Genomic DNA, 22,068 nt, shown 5'->3' with positions numbered 1-22,068 from the left:
CTTCCGGGGCCAAGCAGGGTGATGTGAGGTTTAGTTCTGTCCCCTTGGTAGCCTATGTCCCTATGGCCTCTACGCCTAGTAACTGCCTTGGGATCCCCTCGCCTGCTGGCGGGGCCCCGGCATTGATCATGGGGAACCCAAGTTTCTTCTCCAGAGAAGGCCCAGCTCATGCCATTGGGCAAGAGATAGATCAATGGTACCAGCCACTATAAGGCTTCAACCTCAGCATGAACAGAGAGCTCAGGCAACAGATGTGGGCAACTGGAAGAGGGACCCCCTTGGCAAAAAGGGCAAGAGAGGTTAATATAGAATGCTCAAGTGCCTTCCCAGGGAGCCCTCCACACAGTGGAAGGGATTAAATCCTTTCATGTTCTTATTAAATTGCTGCCAAACATTTAAAGAATTAGTTTATAAGCTTGTTTGGAATAAATGTATAATATGCTGTTGTAAAATATTAAAAATTATTAATGAGCTTTTGTTATTTTAAATTATATCTTAAAATTCTACTGCTGTATTTCAAGAAATATTAAACAAAATAACTTGTTTTGCCCTTTCTTAGAGGCAAAAACCTAAAATATATATTTATTAACTTTTATTTGATAAAGCTTTCCATGTGATTTTAAGTATATTAAATTGGCTTTATTAAAAAATCCTTTAAGAAGAGAGAATAAACTTTTGAAAACATTTCAGGGCCCATGAAATGTCTCAAAGTTATTCTTTGGTTATCGTTTTGAAATCTAATTTGAAGGATCATTAAATATATATGTGTATATATAAAGATTATACACTTTTATAATTATTAAGATATCAATTAAATTAAAACTGATCTTTGTATATAAAAATTTCGGTTGTGATTATAGAATTTATTCTCTTTTTTAATCAGACCAATGAGTAATATATTTTGAATTCTGAATTTTTCAGAGAAAGCACAAGACTTTCTAAAAAATAAATTTCTATACTTTAGGCATTTAGTTACCACAATTGTAATTTTTCCCAATTTAATTTAACTAGAACTTAAAACTCTTAGCTGGCAAGTTAAATATTCAGCATTTCTTTAGATTATTAAGAGCAGGTGCTTCCTTCCTTATGTAATTTTAAGTATATTGTATTAGTCTAATTTAGTATGGGAAGTATTAAAGAGAAGAAAACAGGACAGAAAAATTTGTTTTGCTTAGTAGCAGCTTGCGGCCTTGAGTCCAGCATAGTTCAGATGAGTAAAAATTAACAAAGAACGAACTCTCCCTGCTCTCCCTGCCAACAGCCTTTTTTTTCCCTGCATTAACCATTTGGATATTGGGGATATTGTTGCAGATCCGGTGGCATTTGCTGCAGCTGTGGGGTTAAAATTCACAGGAAAGAGTCCAGGGGTCTCTAGCCCTAAAGACGTCTTTGCTCTATCTCTCTGGCTACACATGGATTGATATATCCCCGTCCATGGATTATCATCCGTGTCCCCCACAAAAGGCTTACTTGGGGGCCGCTGGGCAGTTAAACTTTTTGTTTGCTCTGCGAGAGGAGTGGGGGAGTGACTCTGGCGGGAAGCAACCTGGTGAGACTCCCCTGCTTTCGCCTCGCTAGAGGTTTTTTTCTGTCTCAGTTTCAGTTTTCCTTGAGCTTTGAGAAACTACTTTTGGCTTGTCAAAAACGGCCCAGGGATCTGCGGGGGCAGAGGGCTCTGGAGGGGAATAGGGAGGCAGAGGGTCTTCTGTTCCCCCGCCCGCACCAACGGTGGCAGAGAGAGCCTCCGGTATGGGAAGTGCAGGCTTGGGCGGGGCCCCGCTTAGGCAGGCTAAGATTGCTAAAATAGCAGGTGTGAGAGAAAGCGGACAAGTCTTTCCCTCATGGACTTCTGCTGATATTATCCTCTCTAATGCTTTTTTCCATGCACTGGGATCCCAAATGGGGGCTTTTACCAACCAAAGGGTTAAATGCTATTATGACACCCCAGAGCTTTTGTAGCTCCTTTTCTGTTACTTTTACTCGCCTACTCTGTAACAACGCATGAAGCGCGTGAGCCTGAGGGGCTCGGGCTGAGGGGGAAAGGTTTCCCATCGTTACAGAGGATCACTCACCCGTCCCGACGTTCCGGGGTCCCTGTTCGAGGTGCCAGATGGAACAGGGGGTCCCTCGGGGGTGAGGACGACGGAGCCCAATGCGCTGGGGCGCTTGCATGCACGACTCCGGAGACCAGGTTCAGAGACACAGATCTAAGTTTATTGAGGAAGTACAGCCGTATATAATGGGATAAGCAGCCAATGCAATAGGGACACGCTTGCTATGTTATCCAATGTGCGTGAGGGTCGGGGCTAAGAGTAGGAGGCTCTTGGAGATTTGTCAGGCGGGCGTTGCCACTTCCTGGTGTGCCAAGGAAGCATGTATGCTGGAGTGTGCTCACAGCGTTGCTTCGGCCGCAGCACTGAGATAAATCTCTTGAGCTCTGCCCACAATTCAGTATCATCAATATGCTACTTGTATCAAAATATCACTGGCTATCCAATTCATACATTTATACATATGCCCCTAAAATGAGAAGCACTCCTGATGGTCTGATTTGCCACTGCATGGGAATTATAAAAGACAACACAGTCTGACATAATTTTCCAGCAATAGCTAAGTATAGTATTACCAAAAAGTAGAAGGAATTGGTATAAAGGGGGAATTTCAATTTTTAAAGAATTACATTATTTTTTTTACTATATTTCTTTATTGATTTCAGAGGAGAAGGGAGAGGGAGAGAGATAGAAACATCAATGATAAGAGAATCATTGATCAGCTGCCTCCTGCACACCCCCTACTGGGGATCGAGCCCACAACTCAGGCATGTGCCCTTGGCCGGAATCGAACCTGGGACCCTTCAGTTTGCAGGCCGACGCACTATCCACTGAGCCAAACTGGATAGGGCTAAAGGGCGAAATTTTAAAACTCTGGAATAGAAACTTGACTTAAGCTAGGCTAAAAGAACTTCATATATGAAGTTCTAATTCAAAACACTCAGTTTACATGGAATCATCATGTATTATAGGTTAAATTTAGCAAATTACTATTTTTCTCTAAGTCAAAAATGAATGATATTCTGTTATCCTATATAATAAAAGGTTAATATGCAAATTGTCACCTCTAGAGTTTGACCAACCAGGAGTTCAACCACTCGCTATGACATGCGCTGACCACCACGGGGCAGCACAGAACAAAGGAAGACCCCAGCTGGCAGCTGGGGGAAGGAAGACCCCGATCGCTGGCCAGGCCTAGGGACCCTACCCATACATGAATTTTGTGCACTAGGCCTCTAGTTCTTCAATAAGAAAATTTGTGGGGTATTCTTGGTTTTGTTTTTTAAAGAATACTCAATGACCTGGCTGAGTGGTTCAGATGGTTGGAGTGTTATCCCATGCACCAAAATGGTTGCAGGTTCTATTCCTGGTTAGGGCACATGCTTGGGATTCAGGTCCAATACCTGGTTGGGACCCGTACAGGAGGCAATGAATAGATGTTTCTCAGATCAATGTTTCTCTCTCTCACTTGCTCTAAAAATCGATAAAAATGTATCCTTGGGTGAGAATTAAAAAAATAGTAAGAGCTTTTTAATTTTTTAGGGATCAGATAGGGAGAAAAGATAAATGTTCATTTTTGTTTACAAAGGTGTAATCTATTAAATTGTTGTAGTTAAAGATAGTTTAAGAGAGAAAAAAGTTCCTTATATCTATAAATAAGAACTTAAGAGGTTTCAAACAAAAAGGTATAAAAATTTTGTTTTTTTATCAGTTCATTCAGTCCAATCAAATTCTTTTTCTGTTTAATGTTTTTACTGATTTCAGAGAGGAAGGGAGAGAGGTAGAAACATCACATGATGAATCATTAATTGGCTGCCTCCTGCACGTCCCCTACTGGGGAACGAACCAGCTACCCGGGCATGTGCCCTTGACTGGAATCGAACCCGGGACCCTTCAGTCCACAGGCCGATGCTCTATCCACTGAGCCAAACTGGCTAGAGCCCATCTACTTCTTGTTCTGTTTGATCTTGCGTTGGTGCTTTTATGAACCCATCAGCTTCTCCATTAGTTCTAGAAATCCCTACTCAGTCCAGTGGTATAATCCTAAAGTTATTTAAGCAATGTCATTAGAAGTATGTACTCCAAAGTGACTGTCATAATGCTCTCCATGAGTCTCTGAAACAGTTCTTTGTTGAAGATGAAGCATTTCAGCTGACTGCAAGAGCTTTCAGGAAGTAAAACAGTTAAGTAATCTTGCTGGCTTTATTAGAGGTCCAGATAGCTCAGCTATAGGCTTCTAAGTTAAGAAAACTTGGTTTTAAATTCATTCATCTGGACAGAATAAAAATTTTTTATTAAAAAAAAAGTAATGCCGCCGAAACCTGTTCGGCTCAGTGGATAGAGCGTCGGCCTGCGGACTAAAAGGTCCTGGGTTCGATTCCGGTCAAGGGCATGTACCTGGGGTTGCGGGCACATCCCCAGTAGGAGATATGCAGGAGGCAGCTGATTGATGTTTCTCTCTCATCAATGTTTCTAACTCTCTCCCTTCCTCTCTGTAAAAAATTAATAAAATATATTTAAAAAAAAAAAGTAATGCCTTTTTAAAAAATATATTTTTATTGATTTCAGAGAGGAAAGGAGAGATAGAAACATCAACGATGAGGGAATCATTGATCGGCTGCCTCCTGCACACCCCCTACTGGGGTTCGAGCCTGCAACCTGGGCATGTACTAGTATGTGCCCCGACCAGGAATTGAACTGTGACCACCTAGTTTGATAGGTCAATGCTCAACCACTAAGCCACACCAGCCGGACAATAATGCCTTTTTTTCAGTCAAAATAATTTTGAGTATTGGCATTTTCATATGGTTCAACCTAACACATAATCTTTAGTAATATATTTCATTAACAGTACTGAAATAAGTCTAAGGGTGTTTTGAAAACAAGATAGCCAACTTTAACATCAAGCTCTTGTCAATTTTTAGAAGTTTAAAGCAATTATTTGTGGTATATTGTAATCTTCAGAGAAAATGCAATGCTCCTGAAACCCCAAAGGACTTAAGCCAAAAATGAAATTGGGACATGGATCTAGCAATGAGAGTTTACAGACTGAGAAGCCTGTTTCTCCACAGTGTCTTTGGATCCAAGTTTTTGGTCCCCCTCTCTTGTATCCTCTTTTTCTTTCCTGAAGCTTTTTAAAGGCACTGAAAAGGAATGAAGACTAACTCTTAACCCTGGCAAAGTCTAGAATGGGTGCTTAGTCTAGCAGGGAAAATGCTTTTCCTTGACAAGCTTCTCCTTAGGTTAATGCTTTTACTTGACAAGCTTCTTTCTTAGCTCTTCCTACATCATAGATATGAGACCTTGAGAAACACAATTAGAGTATAAGCCTAGGGAAAAGGGACCAAAGAAACTTGCTTTTAGTCAGGAGTTTTCAAATTGGGAGTAGGGTGGGAACTACAAGAGTAGGTTTCCTCCCATTTTCAACAGCTCTATTTTAGTATTTTGTGTATTGGGTTTCAGTGTACAATATCATTGGGAAGAAGGGGAGAGGTTGTGTTGTTTTAAAAAATAAAGGCTAAAAGCCAGTGTCTATCTAGGGTTTAGGTTTCATATGGGAAAAAACTTTTCATTTTCACATGTAACCTAGTACAGCACAGTAGGACTAGAGGCTCCAGTCAGGAGTATTGGGGACTCAGAAACAGAGTAATTCTTTCTAGATTACCTCTGCATGCTTTCTTAGAAACATGTGGCAAACACTGGCTGCTAGTTAAAGATTTGGGTTTTCAGGACCTCTCTCCTATCTTTCTTTTCCTTGAAGACATTCCTTTTTTACATACCCCAAAAGAATTCAAATCACACATTAAGGTAGCTGACAGGAAATAAATTGTATATGAATTAAATTTGAAAAAAAACACTTTTTAAAAATCAGTTTTTAACATGAAAGATGTAAACTAACCTGTTGTTGCACACTATACAAGGCCTGCTGAGGTTGTGAATATTGCTGGGGGGAAAAGATTTTTTAAAGAAAAATATGCATATTAGTTTTATTCATTATCAAAAAGCAATATAAACACAAGCATATAAATATATAAGCAGAATTATACTAAAATTTTCTGGAACAGCTCAATGTCATCCAAAATAAACAAAATAGTGATTATACTCTGGGATCCAACAAGAACTAAATTTTGTTCAAATAATTAAGATCTCTGAACTGCCCAATTTAAGAGTTTGCCTATGCAACTATACTCCAATGTCTTAGGCATATGCAATTTTTATCTCCAGAAAAAACAAAGCATAATAAGAACCCACAACCATTCATTCTTTAAAAAGTGAAAAGTGCCTACCCTTGTTACACAGATTTGATAGTTTTCTATGTCACATATCAAAACCTATTAGAGATTCACCTGTTGCAATGCAGCTGCTGCAGCTGCGGCTTGTTGCTGCAATGCTGCAGTTTGAGTTAACTGATAGTTTGCTGGGGTTTGCGTGGTAAGGCCTGCTGCCGCCAATGCAGTTTGCTGTGTATAAATGGTAGGAGATGCTCCAAGGAGTGATGGCTGCTGAACACCCAATGCAGCTAAAATGAGATTAAAAGGGGTGGGGGGAAGGGATCAAGATTATTTGGGTCCTTTCCAGGAATTTTCCATGACATTTATGCATTATGGTCTGCCATGGTTTAATAAAAACACAGAGAAAAATTTTCAGTAATGCTTGTTGAATTTAACTGATTAATGTACCATACCTGATTAATGTACCATACCAGATCCCAATGACTTTATATTAAATGTTCATGTAATGATAGATATAAGAAAACATTCATCTACAAAATTAAACTACAGAATGAACCTAACCAACCTTACCTAAAACAAGAGGCTAGAAGTACTCAGAAAAAGTATTTTTAAAAAAACAAAAACCATATTGCTTGGAGGAGAGAGGGGGGAAGTATTTTAGGAAGAGCAAAAAAAAATTATTTTACAATAAAATTCCTGTTTTATCTTGAAGCAGATGATAATAATTTATTAAGGGCAATGTTGCTGAAAGTGATCCATCCATAAAACTTCCTATTGGACAGAATATTCACTTACCTTTACTTTGCATTAAAAAAATGTAAAACTGAAAACAGACAAAAGCAACACTTTAAAAGCACAAACATTTTTAATTATAGTGAACTACTGTACTGAGCAATGAGAGCTAAAATTAACCACATAGTGACTAAAAATGAGTATTTACATAAGTCAAATAATTGGGTGGAGGGCTCATAATGACAAGTTTAGGTACTTAATGTTTAACGGATGCTTAGACAGGGCTAAAAGCTGAAGAGAACACAAGAAAGATTTTTCTTAATGCTTTTATGCAATTCCATTAAATGCAAAAAAGCAATCTATTAAAAATTACAGTCTAGCACTACACTTCACCGAACTGTATCTCCTGAAACAATAACTAGCTTGCCAGGACATTAAAGTTTGACAAAAAGGGGTCCAAGTTTTAAAAAATATAAGAAACAGTGGCCCTGCCCTGGCCAGTTTTATTCAGTGGATAGAGCATTGGCCCGTGGACTGAAGGGTCTCAGGTTCGATTCCGGCCAACGGCACATGCCCAGGTTGTGGGCTTGATCCCCAGTAGGGGGCGTACAAGAGGCAGTTGATCAATGATTCTCTCACATCATTGATGTTTCTATCTCTCTCTCCCTCTCCCTCTCCCTTCCTCTCTGAAATCAATAAAAAGATATATTTAAAAAAAAGAAAAGAAAATGAAAACAGTGGCCCTGGCTGGTTTGGCTTGGTGGATAGGGTGTCGGCCTGTGTACTGAAGGGTCCCGGGTTTGATTCCGGTCAAGGGCACATGCCCAGGATTGTTGGGCTTGAACCCCGGTGAGGGGCGTGCAAGGGGCGGCCAATCAATAATTCTCTCTCATCATTGATGTTTCTATGACTTTCCCTCTCCCTTCCTCTCTGAAATCAATAAAAAGATGTTTCCCTGACTGGTTTGGCTCAGTGGATAGAGAGTTGGCCGGCGGACTGTCCCAGGTTCGATTCCGGTCAAGGGCATGTACCTTGGTTGCGGGCACATCCCCAGTAGGGGGTGTGCAGGAGGCAGCTGATCGATGTTTCTCTCTCATTGATGCTACTAACTCTCTATCCCTCTCCCTTCCTCTCTGTAAAAAATCAATAAAATAGATTTTTAAAATATATATAATAAAATAAAAACATGTTGGAATATGTTAAAAAAAAACAAACATTAATTAAGCACATAATTTTACTTCAGAATTTCTTAGAACCTTTAATATGCCACCAAAAATTATGAATCTCAAAGACATTACCATAAAAGCAGTATTTGCTCATGGAACACTCCCTTTTCCATCTTGCTTGCATCAAGGATACCTTGAAAAATTGCTGCTCAGCAGCTATTAGTTAATAATTCTATAGAAAGAATAATATTATTCTTTATAGGAACAGAATAGAGAACACTAATGAACTAACTAAAGTACCTACTCTACAATATTCCAGAAAATCTTTAGGAGTGTGATATTCATCATCAATCAGTTTAAGAGTAGAGAGTAGAGAGAGAAACCAAGATGGCGACATAGGTAAACACTGGAAATTGCTGCCTCCCACAACAAATTCAAAAATACAACTAAAAGACAAAACGGACATCATCCAGAACCACAGGAAGGCTGGCTGAGTGGAAATTCTACAACTAGAAGGAAAGAGAAAAGCACACTCAGACTCCGAGGAGCTGCGGAAGTGCAGAGGTACGGAGGCGCATGTGGCAAGGGCTGGCGACTAAGGACGGGGCTGTCTTTTTGAATCGGGAGGGAGTCACAAGCCCCCGACTGCTCTGAACTCCAGTTCTGGGAAGTCTCTGGGGACCCAGGACTCATAGAGGGAGAGACAGGACTGTCTGGAAGCAGGCAGAACTCGGAACTCGAAGGCGGCTTCCTCTCGGGGGTGCTTGCAGCCATTACCGGGACACTAAGATGCAGGGCCCCTTAGGGCAGGGCTGAGGATCAGCCATAGCTGCTTGCTCTGCCCTGTTGATTCCCTGAGACCCCGCCCCACCCAAGCTGTGGCAGAGGCTTTTGCATATGAATGCCCTGGCCCTTTGCAATCTGAAAATTACCTAACAAACTGCAGCCGTACCAGACAGACCCAGAACTTCCAAGAGTAGGCCCAAGGCCCCACAGCAGCTTGCATTGCTTCACAGCTGGGCCTCATTTGGGCACCTCCAAACCCCCCAAAAAAGGAAGGGGAATCTGCAGATCTCCTCGTAGCTCCTGCTGGGTAGCCTCAGGCAGAGGCTAAATTAGCACCTCCTTAGACCCAAGAGCCAGTGTACCCAGTGGTCAGAGTGGGACCATCCAATTACAACTCCTCAGATCCAAAAGGGACACACACTCAGGGGGCAGACTCAGTGAGCACCAAAGCCCCACTGAAGCAAGTCTTGCCCCAGAAGGGTGTCTTCAGCACAGAAGTTCTCCCACTGCAGACACAGCTGACTCTTACAGCCAATTGGCCTGGAGGTCAATTTCTCCCAGTGATAACTACAACAATCAAGGCTTAACTACAACAAGACTGTGCACAAAGCCCACAAAGGGGTGCACCAAGAGTGTCCACCTCAGGTAATTGGGGAGGCTGAGCCACTGGGCCTTATAGGACACCTAGCACACAAAGCCACTCTACCAACACAGGGAAGCATAAAAAATGCAGAGACAAAGAAACAGGTCACAAATGACAGAAATGGAGGAAAGCAAACTACTGGATATGGAGTTCAAAACCACACTTTTAAGGTTTTTCAAGAACTTTCTAGAAACCACCGATAAATGTAGTGGACCCTCAAGAAATCTAGTGAGACCCTCGAGGTTATGATAAAGGACCAACTAGAAATTAAGCATACACTGACTGAAATAAAGGATATTATGCAGAGTTCCAACAGCAGACTAGAGGATCACAAGAATCAAGTCAAAGATTTGAAATACGAAGAAGCAAAAAACACTCAACCGGAAAAGCAAAATGAAAAAAGAATCCAAAAATACGAAGATAGTGTAAGGAGCCTCTGGGACAGCTTCAAGCGTACCAACATCCGAATCATAGGGGTACCAGAAGAAGAGAGAGGGCAAGATATTGAAAACCTATTTGAATAAATAATGGCAGAAAACTTCCCCCACCTGGTGAAAGAAATAGATTTACAAGTCCAGGAAGCGCAGAGAACCCCAAACAAAAGGAATCCGCCGAAACCGGTTTGGCTCAGTGGATAGAGCGTCGGCCTGCGGACTGAAGGGTCCCGGGTTCGATTCCGGTCAAGGGCATGTACCTGGGTTGCGGGCACATCCCCAGTGGGAGATGTGCAGGAGGCAGCTGATCCATGTTTCTCTCTCATCGATGTTTCTAACTCTCTGTCTCTCTCCCTTCCTCTCTGTAAAAAATCAATAAAATATATTAAAAAAAAAAAAAAAAAAAAAAAAAAAAAAAAAAAAAAAAAAAGGAATCCAAAGAGGACCACACCAAGACACATCATAATTAAAATGCCAAGAGCAAAAGACAGAGAATCTTAAAAGCAGCAAGAGAAATACAGTCAATTACCTACAAGGGAGTACCTATACAACTGTCAGCTGATTTCTCAACAGAAACTTTGCAGGCCAGAAGGGAGTGGCAAGAAATATTCAAAGTGATGAATGCCAAGAACCTACAACCAAGATTACTTTATCCAGCAACTGAAGGTCAGATAAAGAGCTTCACAGATAAGGAAAAGCTAAAGGAGTTCATCACCACCAAACCAGTATTATATGAAATGCTGAAAGGTATCCTTTAAGAAGAGGAAGAAGAAGAAAAAGGTAAAGATACAAATTATGAACAAATACACATCTATCAACAAGAGAATCTAAAAATCAAGTGAATACGCCGAGGCCAGTTTGGCTCAGTGGATAGAGCGTCAGCCTGCGGACTGAAGGGTCCCAGGTTCGATTCCGGTTGGGGGCATGTGCCTGGGTTGTGGGCACATCCCCGGTGGGGGATGTGCAGGAGGCAGCTGATCGATGTTTCTCTCTCATCGATGTTTCTAACTCTATATCTCACTCCGTTCCTCTCTGTGGAAAATCAATAAAAAAAATCAAAAAAAAAAAAATCAAGTGAATAAATAATCTGATGAACAGAATAAACTGGTGATTATAATAGAATCAGGGGCATTGAAAGGGAGTGGACTGACTATTCTTGGGGGGGAAAGTGGTGTGGGGGATGCGGGAAGAGACTGGACAAAAATCGTGCACCTATTGATGAGGACAGTGGGGGGGGGGGGTGATGGCGGAGAATGGGGTGGGAACTGGGTGGAGGGGAGCTATGGGGGGAAAAAAGAGGAACAACTGTAATAATCTGAACAATAAAGATTTAATTAAAAGAGTACAGAGTAATTTTACTTAAAAATAAAACAAGCCCAGATGGCATGGCTCAGTGGTTGAACGTTGGCCTATGAACCAGGAGATCACTGGTTCAATTCCTGGCCAGGGCACATGCCCAGGTTGTGGGCTCGATCCCTAGTAGGAGGTGCGCAGGAGGCAGCCAATCAATGATTCTCTCTCATTGATGTTTCTATCTCTCACTTTCTCCCTTCCTCTCTGAAATCAATATAAATATTTAAAAAGAAAAATAAATAAATAAAAATGAAACAAACCAACAACGAAGGCAAAAACAGAAGACAAACAAGTCCAAGAAATCATGTTTGGGATTCCGGGAAATCACAAATTATTCCCTACAAAAACACTGTTCACAATTTAAAAAGGAGGAAAAAAAAGGAGATCCTAAGGTGGGGGGAAAACCTTCTAAATATCCTATATACATAGTATTAAATCCTTACCATATTAATCTTTAAAAATACATATATTTTGCCCTAACCAGTTTGGCTCAGTGGATAGAGTGTCGGCCTGCGGACTCAAGGGTCCCAGGTTCGATTCCAGTCAAGGGCATGTACCTTGGTTGTGGGCACATCCCCAGTGGGGCGTGTGCAGGAGGCAGCTGATCGATGTTTCTCTCTCATCGATGTTTCTAACTTTCTATCCCTCTCCCTTCCTCTCTGTAAAAAAATCAATAAAATATATTTAAAAAATAAAAAAATAAAAATACATATATTTTATTGATCTCAAAGAGAGGAAGGAAGATGAAGAGAAAGATAGAAACATTGGTCAGCAACCTCTTGCACACCCCATAGTGGGGATAGAGCCCACATCCGGGAATTGAACCATGGCCTCCTGGTTCAAAGATTGATGCTCAACCACTGAGCAACACTGGCAGGCTACCCCATTAATCTTTCCTCTTTTACATTTAAGGTAAGTCATATGTCATAGATGGGCAGAAAGAAGAAACCAGGACTAACTAAATGTATTTAAACAGAAAGAATTGGGGAACATCTTAACACCAATGTCCGTTCAAAATGAGGTTAATTGCAATGAGAATAGAGAAAAATGTACTGAAATCTAAAGCACAGATTCTAACTAGTGTATCCTGTTAACCTTCTGAACTTGTATGCAAAATTTCAGTTCAGAAATTCGTTTTCATCAGATTTTCAAAAAAGGTTTTAAGAACCACTGTTCTAGGATAATAGAAGCAAAATTCTCATGTAAACACAAAACAGGGAAAGATTCTAGGAAAAGTTATTACTATTTAAAATTATAAGCACTTCCTTCACCCACCTGAGCTCTGACCTTAGATCTGCTCTGTTGCACTCTGCTGGTACCAATTTCCACAACTTTGGAAAGTACTGATAATTGCCACAGAAAAAGGGCTCAGAGCCAGAACGACTATTTTTTTCCTATAGCTTTTCTAGATGTTCTGGACTCACTCTTGTGTATATCTGAGAAATTATTCTTGCATATTTGCATATAGCTTTCTTTAGTCTTATTATTATAATCAAATTCTCAAGATAATTCTGTAATTTGCAAAGCACAAAGTTATTAACCTCTGATTTAATCTTTCTGTCTATATAAGTGGCTAAACACTTGTCAGCAAGAGAACTTTTCCAATTATCCATATTGGAAAGTCTGTTCATTTATCTGATTCAGTATGATTGTTGAAAGTCTCATGACCCACTTGAAACAAACATGCTTATCATTATATATCAATACTTCTACAAACTTATGAAATGAGTCCTAAATGACCACAGGCTACTAGGTAAATATGTAAATTTAAGAGCTGTTTTGTTAAATGTTCAAGGACAAATGTAAAATACATTATTTTCTAAAATGTAAAATCAGTTTCATATGACTGAAATGTTCATGTTATAACATACTAGTAGCTATTATATACTGAATAAACTGACTATTTAACCCCAAAAGAGCCTCCATGTGTTTGAATGTTTTTGGCTGTTTTTACTGCAGTTGATTTCTAATTTCATTCCATTGTGAAACAATGAATGGGTTACCAATGAGATCAAGAAAGAAATCAAAAACTTCATGGAAACAAATGAAGATGAACACACAACAACCCAAAATTTCTGGGACACAGCAAAAGCAGTCCTGAGAGGGAAGTTCATAGCACTACAGGCCTACCTCAAAAAAAAACAAACCACAAGAAAAATCAACAATAAACTATGTAACCCTACAACTTAAAGAACTAGAAAGAGAACAACAAGAAAAGCCCAGAGTAAGTAGAAGGAAGGAAATAAAGATTAGAGCAGAAATAAAGGATAGGGGCTAAAAAAACAATACAAAAAAAACCAATGAAACCAAGACCTTGTTCTTTGAAAGGATAAAAAAATTGATGAACTGTTAGCCAGACTTATCAAGAAACAAAGAGAGAGGACCCAAATAAAATCAGAAATGAAAGTGGAGAAGTAACCACTGACACCACAGAAATACAAAGGATTGTAAGGAAATACTATGAACTACTATATGCCAACAAGCTGGACAATGTGGATGAAATGGACAAATTCTTTTATACCATGGAATACTGTGCACTAGTAAAAAAGAAGAATCTCTTATCCTTTTAGACAGCATAGAGGGACCTGGAGAGTATCATGCTAAGTGAAATAAGTCAGTCAGAGAAAGACAAGTATCACATGATCTCACTCATATGTGGAATCTAAGTTACAAAATAAATTGATGAACGGAGTGGATCCAGAGACATGAAAGCAGGGAACAGAATTCGGAAACTCCGTAGGCAGGGTGTGCCTGGAGCCGGTCCATCCTTGCTGCTTGCAAGGGACCTGGCGTATATAGCATACTGTTCTTAATGTTTTACTCCCCTTAGCGCTATATGTTTTGACCAAGGTCACCTCTCCGAGAAAGGTTGTTTCTCCAGGTGGGGATTTTTCCCTGAGGTTAGGGAGGGGATACAACCCCTTAATTAAGTGCCAGGCGGGTAGTTAAGCTACATAATCTTTACTCCCTGGAATGAAGATAAGAAACGCCCTAACCTTTGTAATAGAAATTGACAGGATTAAAATCGACTGGTATAAATATAGATGTAACAAGACAATAATCATCAGATCCACATCAGATCCACATCAGCTCCTCATCAGAACCTCATCAGATCCTAACCAGAACCTAGCCAGAGAACATGGCAAAAGATCCTGGACAGAACCTGGCTATAGAACTTTGCTGAAGAACCTAGACAGAACATGGCACAAGAACCTGGCGACCAAACCTGGCTGGAGAATTTGGAAACCCTGGCTGGAGAACCTAGCGAGAGAACATGGGACCAGAACTTGGTTGGAGATCCTGACCAGAACTTGGTTGGAGTTCCTAACCAGAACTTCGCTGGAGATCCTGACCAGAACTTCGCTGGAGATCCTGAAGGGAGAACCTCGCTATGCTGATGAACTGAACGCTGACCCCGTGCCATTCCTTCTTCGCCGACTCCGTCCACACCTTTGGGGATCCCTGGACCCGCTGGGATTGGACCCCAGCAGGGGTGGAGGTGGAGTGACGGGGTGGAATCAACCAAGGACCTTGTATGCATATATGCATGGCCCATGAACACAGACAATGGGGCAGGCTGGAGGGGGTTAGTGGGGGGAGGGGGGGAGGGAAGGGGACAAAAAAATCCATAAATAATTTCCTACAGCACAAATACAAGCTATGCTTACACAAATCCCATTATTTACATATGAACCCTTTGGTGTCTCCTTTGTTCAGTCTTAAAATAAAAATAAAAGATGATAATATACATTTAGGTAATTACAATACAAATGTTAAGAACTACAGACAGTAGAATTCCACCATAACAGCTACTGTACTTAAATAATACAGATATGAATTTAAAACAAATCACATGTAGAAAAAATCAGGTAAAAACATGCTCAGTTTACCAAAATATCAGTACACAGTACTTGCTTCTGGACACACAGTAGTTGCTAATAGATCCTATTTCATGAAAACTAAGTCAATACTATTATCTAACATAGAGAAATACTTGAATCTGAAATATAATTTATACCTATATTTCATATTATTTTCAGTTGCCTACAGAAGTAACTATTGATCATTTATTCCCCTCAAATCAAGAGTAATTAAAATAAAAACCCTTAAAGAACCCATTCCTTTAAGGAGAAAGATCACCCACATAACTAGCCATGTCTATCAAATTTTAGAATACCCAAATTAGAAGATCAGTGTCTCTGTAATTGACCTAAAATTACAAAATAAATATTTTAAGTAAGTAAAATGCAGCAAAGAATGAGCAGCTTGGAAGTTCTATAGTTTTTCAAATGTTAAGCTGACTGACCTAATTATCAGATATATCATAAATAAAAATATATTCAAATTAACAGAATAAGCTGCAACTTTTCTGGATACTCAAAGAAACTCAAGTTTTCATTATGTAGAATCTTATTTAAAATTCAAACCACAAGAAATAGTAAAAAAATTCTTCCTAAGAGCAACGGGAAGAACCTTATTTAAACAAAATTTTCAACGACTTCCTTTATTTTGAACATGTAAATATTCATTTGCTCCTTTTATACATTTTTTTTTTGCTTGCTAAATTCTTTCAAGTTGGTTTTTTTACTTTCAATTCAAACTAAAAACCAGTCATGTATTCATAAAGTATAAATTTTTCATTTATTTTCAAGCACAGGGTTTCCAGTAGCATATAATCTGTCCGATATGCAGGAGGCAGCCAATCAATGATGTTCCTCTCTCTGATATTTCTCTAAAAATCAATAAAAACATGTTTTTTAAAAAGTACAGTTGGGGGGGGGGTTAGAGAGCAACCAAAGGACTTGTATGCATGTATATTAGCATAACCAATGGACACAGACACTGGGGCAGGGGGGCTTGCCCTGTAGGAATGGCTTGGGGGAGGGGGGGTGTCAAATGGGGGGGAAAAGGAGACATCCGTAAAATTTTAGACAATAAAAAAAATAAGAAAATAACCATTAAAAAAAAAGTACAGTTGAGCCCTCAGCACACTGCAGCCACTTATACGTGGATTTTTTTCAATAAATATGTACAATACTCTAAGTGTATTTTCTCTTATACTTCTTATACTCTCAATAACATTTTCTTTTCACTAGCTTACTTTAATGTAAGAAGTATTGTATATAATACATGTAACATACTAAATGTGTTGATCAACTGTTGGTGTTATCAGTAAGGCTTCCAGTCAACAGCAGGCTACTATTATTAGTAAAGTTTAAGTTTTGGGGGAGTCAAAAGTAGTACAGGAAATAGTAAATTTCCTAGGATGGTTCCATACTCCTAACCATCCCCCTTGTTCAAAGGTTGACTGCAGGACTTCTGAGTACTTCTGAGCCTGCATGCTTCTGGCGCCTTAACATGCCAAATGATTCTGGTAACCTCTAATGAATAAGTGGCTGCTAACCTCTAACATCACTAAATCAATTAGGTCAATCAACTTCAAGTTTTTAAAACTATAAAACTTCCAAACTGCTGTGTAAAACAGGTTTCTGGTGTGTGGGGTTTTTTTTTTGGTTTTTTTTGCGAGTTAACCCATTAATTTTTTAAGAGCTTCACAGACAAAATGAAAAGATACCTCATGTGCACACATATCGCCGTGTCATGCGTAGCCTGACTCAGTGATGCCGTGCTGCCCACCCCTTCTCACCCCCGCCCCCATTCCCGGCGCGTGTGTGCAGGAGGCTGACCTGGCTGAGACACCGCAGTGGCTGTAAACTGAGTGGCCCATGGCGGATTCTTCTGTCCTCCAAACTGAGCCATGACGAGAGCCGGGGGGAAACCTTCGCCCGCTTGTCTTCTATAGCAGCGATCTGTTAAGAAAGGATCCGAATTTTCAAGTTCAACCAAACTACAAGGATCACACAAGAAATGCTGACTTTGTCAAGGGCATCCTCACGGTTCCACGTACAAACAACAAGGGGCAGGTGAAGGTCCGATATGCGGCAAAAAAAAAAAAAAAATGTTCACATCAAGGTAGTTCATCAAAAGTATCCAACCTCGATCCACGGCATCAGGGGCAGACTTACAAGAAAGGCGCTTCTTGCTGCGGCTACAAACTGTCACATTGAAACACAAGGCCATCCGCAGCTCTCTCCCCGGTCCTTACCAGTAAGAAGCGCACAGCTTTATGTTCAGAGGAAATAAATACAGGAGAGCCTGCACGCTTCCTTTGGCAAGGAGTCGGGGGTTCAAAGGGGGATAGCAATAACGGAAATTGGGAAGGCACCGAGTAAAAGTACCCAAGAATAAAACTTAAGTAACGAACATCTCCATGCTTTCTCCAATAGGTAAGAAATTAGGGATCCCTGTTCTCTCCCCTCCCTCGAGGGAAAAGACAGTTGAAATAACGGATGCCCTTTACAGAAGCATCGCGAAGATCCCTCCGCCCCCCCCCCCCCCATACAAGCCAGAAAAGACGCAGATCGCAGCCCGCGCACCCTCTCCGCCTCCTCCCGCGACTCGCAGGAGCCAGAGCTCTGCCATCCATCTTCCTCCCCGGCTCCAGCTCCTCGCGGGCTTCAGACCAGGGAAGGCGGAACCCTGCGTCCCGGGAGGCGGGCGAAGGACCCGCAGAGGAACAGAGAGCCCCGGTCCCCCGCATCCCCGGGCCCCTCGAAGAAAAGCTTCATCTCCCCCCACCCACGGCGCCCCGAGGGGTCCCAACGCCCCGGCCCCGAGACCAGGCGCTCAAACCGCCACGGCTCGAGCGCGAGGGATGGAGGCCGGCCATCCCGTGGACCAGACCGAGGCGGAGGGGCGCAGGGGGGCCTCTCCGGGGCCACGGGGAAAAGCCTGGGTGGGGGAAGGGCCGGCCGCGCGGGGCCTGCTCCGACCCGCACAAAAGGGACCGCGTCCCTCCCGCCCCAGCCTCACGAGAACCCTACCGTCGTCAGCCTGCGGGCGCCGTGCGACCAAAACGGGCGCTCCCGGCCCTTCCGCGGGCCGATGGGACTAGGAACCCGGGCTCCGCCGGCACCGCTTCCCACGAGAGGACCAGACCTTCACCTGAATCGGGTCCCGGCTAACACCGAAGCCATTTCAAACCCGTCAGCCTCTTGCGCATGCGCCAACTCCCCCTCTTCCTCCACGCCTCTCCCTCCTACCCATCTCTCCGCGGGACGGCGCCGCCGGCACGCAGTGCGCGTGCGCGCTCCCGCTCGCTCCCCTACGCGACTGGAACCAGAGCGCGTGCGCGCTCCCCCTCGCGCCCCTACGCGGCTGGAACCGCAGCGCGCCTACGAAGGTTACCTCGGCTTCGCTAACAATGAGCAACAATGGCCCACCTGGGTCCAGGCGCGAGCTCTGTGGGAAAGGCTTTCCAAAGGATGGGGAGGGGGGAGGGGGGAGGGAAGACTGGGGGAAGGGGGGGGTTGAGGGCGGGGAAGTCACGTGATCTCGTGAGCCCGCCGCCATTTTGTGGTTTTCTCTCCTCCCCCCCCTCCTTTTTTTTCTAGTTCAAGTACTTGGAAGAATGGTGTATCCTTAGCTTTTAATAATTTGAGATAAAATTCACTTAATATGTAATTCACTGTTTAAATATTTCATATTGTATAGTTCACTGGCATTTAGTATATTCATAAGGTTGTGCAACCATCATCATGTTCATTTAAAATATATATATATTCACACACACCCACACACACACACACACACACACTAGAGGCCTGGTGCACGGGTTCATGCACCGGTGGGGTCCCTTGGCCTGGCCTGCGGACATCCCCCGAGGGGGTCCCAGATTGGGAGAGGGCACAGTCCAGGCTGAGGGACCCACTGGTGCGTGATTGGGACCGTTGGAGGGCTCCAGGGCTCCCCCAGTCCCCATCAGCCATCAGCAGGACCCCAGCAGCAAGCCAACCTACTTGCTGGACCGTCTGCCCCCTGGTGGTCAAATGCATGTCATAGCTACAGATGGTTGCTTAGGCTTTTATGTATATAGAAAATACACACACACACACACATACATATATTCCAGACAGGAAGGGAGAGGGAGAGAGAGAGAAACATCAATGATTAGGGAAAATCATGGATTGGCTGCCTCCTGCACAGCCCATACTGAGGATCAAATCCACAACCTGGGCATCTACCCTGAATGGGAATCTAACCCTGGACCTCGTGGTCCATGGGCAAACACTCAATCCACTGAGCCACACCAACTGGACTCACTTATCCATTTAAGATTAATTTTTGTATATAGCGTGAGTTGAGTCCAAGTCACACTTTTGCATGTGGATATCCAGTTGTCCCAAAACAATTTGTTGAAAAGTCTAATCTTTCCCAATTTGATGGTTTTAGCATCTCTGTCAAAAATCAATTGCCCACATATAAATAGGTTTATTTCTGGACCCTAAATTCTCTTCCAGTGATGTATGTCTGCCCTTACACCAGTACCACGCTCTATAATTTCTGTGGCTTTGTAAAAGCCTTGAGAAGTGAAAGACTTCCAACTTTTCCCTGCCAAGATTGTTTTGGCTTTTCAGGGTTTCTTGCAATCCCAAATGAATTTTAGGATCAGATTGTCCAGTTCTGCAAAAATGGCAGTTGGAATTTTAGTGGGGATTGTTTTGAATCTGTAGATCAATTGGGGGAGTATTGCCATCTTAACAATATTAAGTATCCATTCCATGAATGTGAGATTTCTTCCATTTATTTTGGTCTTCTTTCATTTCTCTCAACATGTTTTATAGATTTTAGAGTTCAAATTTTGTACCTCCTTGGTTAAACTTATTTTCCAACTACTTTATTCTTTTTTGAAATATATTTTTTTAAATTGATTTTAGAGAGAGGGGAAGGTAGAGAGGGAGAAAGAGAGAAACATTAATGTGAAAGTGAAACATCAACTGGTTGCCTGCCTTTACCAGGGATTGAGCTAGAAACCTGGGCATGTGCCTTGACCATGAATCAAACTGGCGACATTCAACCAACTGAATCACACCAGCCAGGGCACTATTTTATTCATTTTGATGGTATTGTAAATGGAACAGTTTTCTTTTTTTTAAAATTCTTTATTGTTTAAAATATTACATGTCTCCTTTTCCCTCCATTGACCTCTCCTCAGCCATCCCCCACACACACATGCCCTCACCCCCGCTACTGTCTGTGTCCATAGGTTATGCTTATATCAGTGATGGCGAACCTATGACACGCGTGTCAGAGGTGACACGTGAACTCATTTTTTTGGTTGATTTTTCTTGGCATTTAAATATATAAAACAAATATATGGCACTTAAATATATAAAATAAATATCAAACATATAAGTCTTTGTTTTACTATGGTTGCAAATATCAAAAAATTTCTATAGGTGACATGGCACCAGAGTTAAGTTAGGGTTTTTCAAAATGCTGACACGCCGAGCTCAAAAGGTTCGCCAACACTGGCTTATATGCATGCATACAGTCCTTTGGTTGCTCTCTTACCCGCCTCCCTGGGACTGTTTTCTTAATATCATTTCTGGATTAATTATTACTAGTGTAAAGGAATACAATTGATTTTATTCTGTTGATATTTTTGCAACTTTGTTGAATTAAATAATTAGCTCTAATTCTTTAGGATTTTCTATGTATAAAATATATCATCTGTGAATTGAGATAATTTTACTTCTTTCTTTTCAATATGAATGCTTTTTAGTTCTTTTTTTTCTAATTGCTGTAGCTAGCACTTCCAGTCTAATGTTGAATAGGAGTGGTGAGATCAGACATCCTTGTTTTATTATTGATTTTAAAGGGAAAAAGCTTCAGTCTTTCACCATTAAGTATGATTTTAACTGTGGATTTTTCTCTTCTATTCCTAGTTGATTGACTGTTTTCATCATGAAAGCGTTTGGATATTGCCAAATTGTTTTTATCATTTAAAATTGTCATGTGGATTTTTCCTTCATTTTATTGAAATGGAATTTTACATTGACAGTTTTGCATGTTTATTCATCCTTGCATTCCTGAGATAAATCCCACTTAATAATCTCTATATATAAAAGGCTAAGTGACCGACCGTCTGTCAAACCGACCGTCCAACCGACCAGCTGGTATATATGACGCACACTGGCAATTTAAAAATAAACGTTGACTTGCGCATGCATGATACATATAAAGCTCTTGCTGGAGCCAATTGCACGTGTGTTTTAATTTTATAATACTACATTATATATACTATTTTGACTTACTTTTTTGCAGTAATGTAATTACCACATAAATCTTTATTCTGATTCATTTCTTTTCAATGTGCACAAATCCGTGTGCTGGGCCACTAGCAATATATAATCATTTTTTAAAAATATATTTTATTGATTTTTTTTACAGAGAGGAAGGGAGAGAGATAGAGAGTTAGAAACATCGATCAGCTGCCTCCTGCACACCCCCCACAGGGGATGTGCCCACAACCAAGGTACATGTCCTTGACCAGAATCGAACCCGGGACCCCTCAGTCCGCAGGCCGACGCTCTATCCACTGAGCCAAACCAGTTTTGGCATATAATCATTTTTATATGCTACTAGATTTGGTTTGATAGTATTTTTTAAAAAATGTTAGTGTATATATATACAAGGTGTCCCAAAGAAATGTATGCATACTTTAGCAGCTGATAGCTCAATTTTGAAAATGAATTCTAGTTATTTATGTATTTATTTTTGTTAATCCTCACCGGAGGATATTTTTCCCATTGATTCTTAGAGAGAGTG

General features: G+C 41.3%; 1 protein-coding gene across 3 annotated transcripts in view; it reads right to left on the bottom strand.

Moving 5' to 3' along the window:
• Positions 1–18,466, bottom strand: part of CCAR1 (cell division cycle and apoptosis regulator 1) — a 64,711-nt gene extending 46,245 nt beyond the window's left edge. For 2 of the 3 annotated variants that reach the window (XM_070432878.1, XM_070432880.1), the window contains exons 1-5: positions 18,282–18,466; positions 17,085–17,207; positions 6,398–6,570; positions 5,950–5,994; positions 2,073–2,207 (exon numbers count right to left, since the gene is read on the bottom strand). In XM_070432878.1, coding sequence (XP_070288979.1) covers positions 2,073–2,207; positions 5,950–5,994; positions 6,398–6,570; positions 17,085–17,157 — 426 coding nt within the window. In that variant the 5' untranslated portion in view covers positions 17,158–17,207; positions 18,282–18,466. The remainder of the gene's footprint in view (positions 1–2,072; positions 2,208–5,949; positions 5,995–6,397; positions 6,571–17,084; positions 17,208–18,281) is intronic. The other variant, XM_070432881.1, reaches the window with a different exon arrangement.
• Between the last annotated feature and the right edge of the window lie 3,602 nt (positions 18,467–22,068).

The sequence above is a fragment of the Myotis yumanensis genome, unplaced genomic scaffold (assembly GCF_028538775.1).
Source record: "Myotis yumanensis isolate MYYU_CA2020_CCGP unplaced genomic scaffold, mMyoYum1.0.hap1 SCAF_13, whole genome shotgun sequence".
Taxonomy (NCBI): Eukaryota; Metazoa; Chordata; class Mammalia; order Chiroptera; family Vespertilionidae; genus Myotis; species Myotis yumanensis.
The sequence above is the reverse complement of the archived record's forward strand: the minus strand, read 5'-3'. Positions and strand labels throughout refer to the sequence as shown.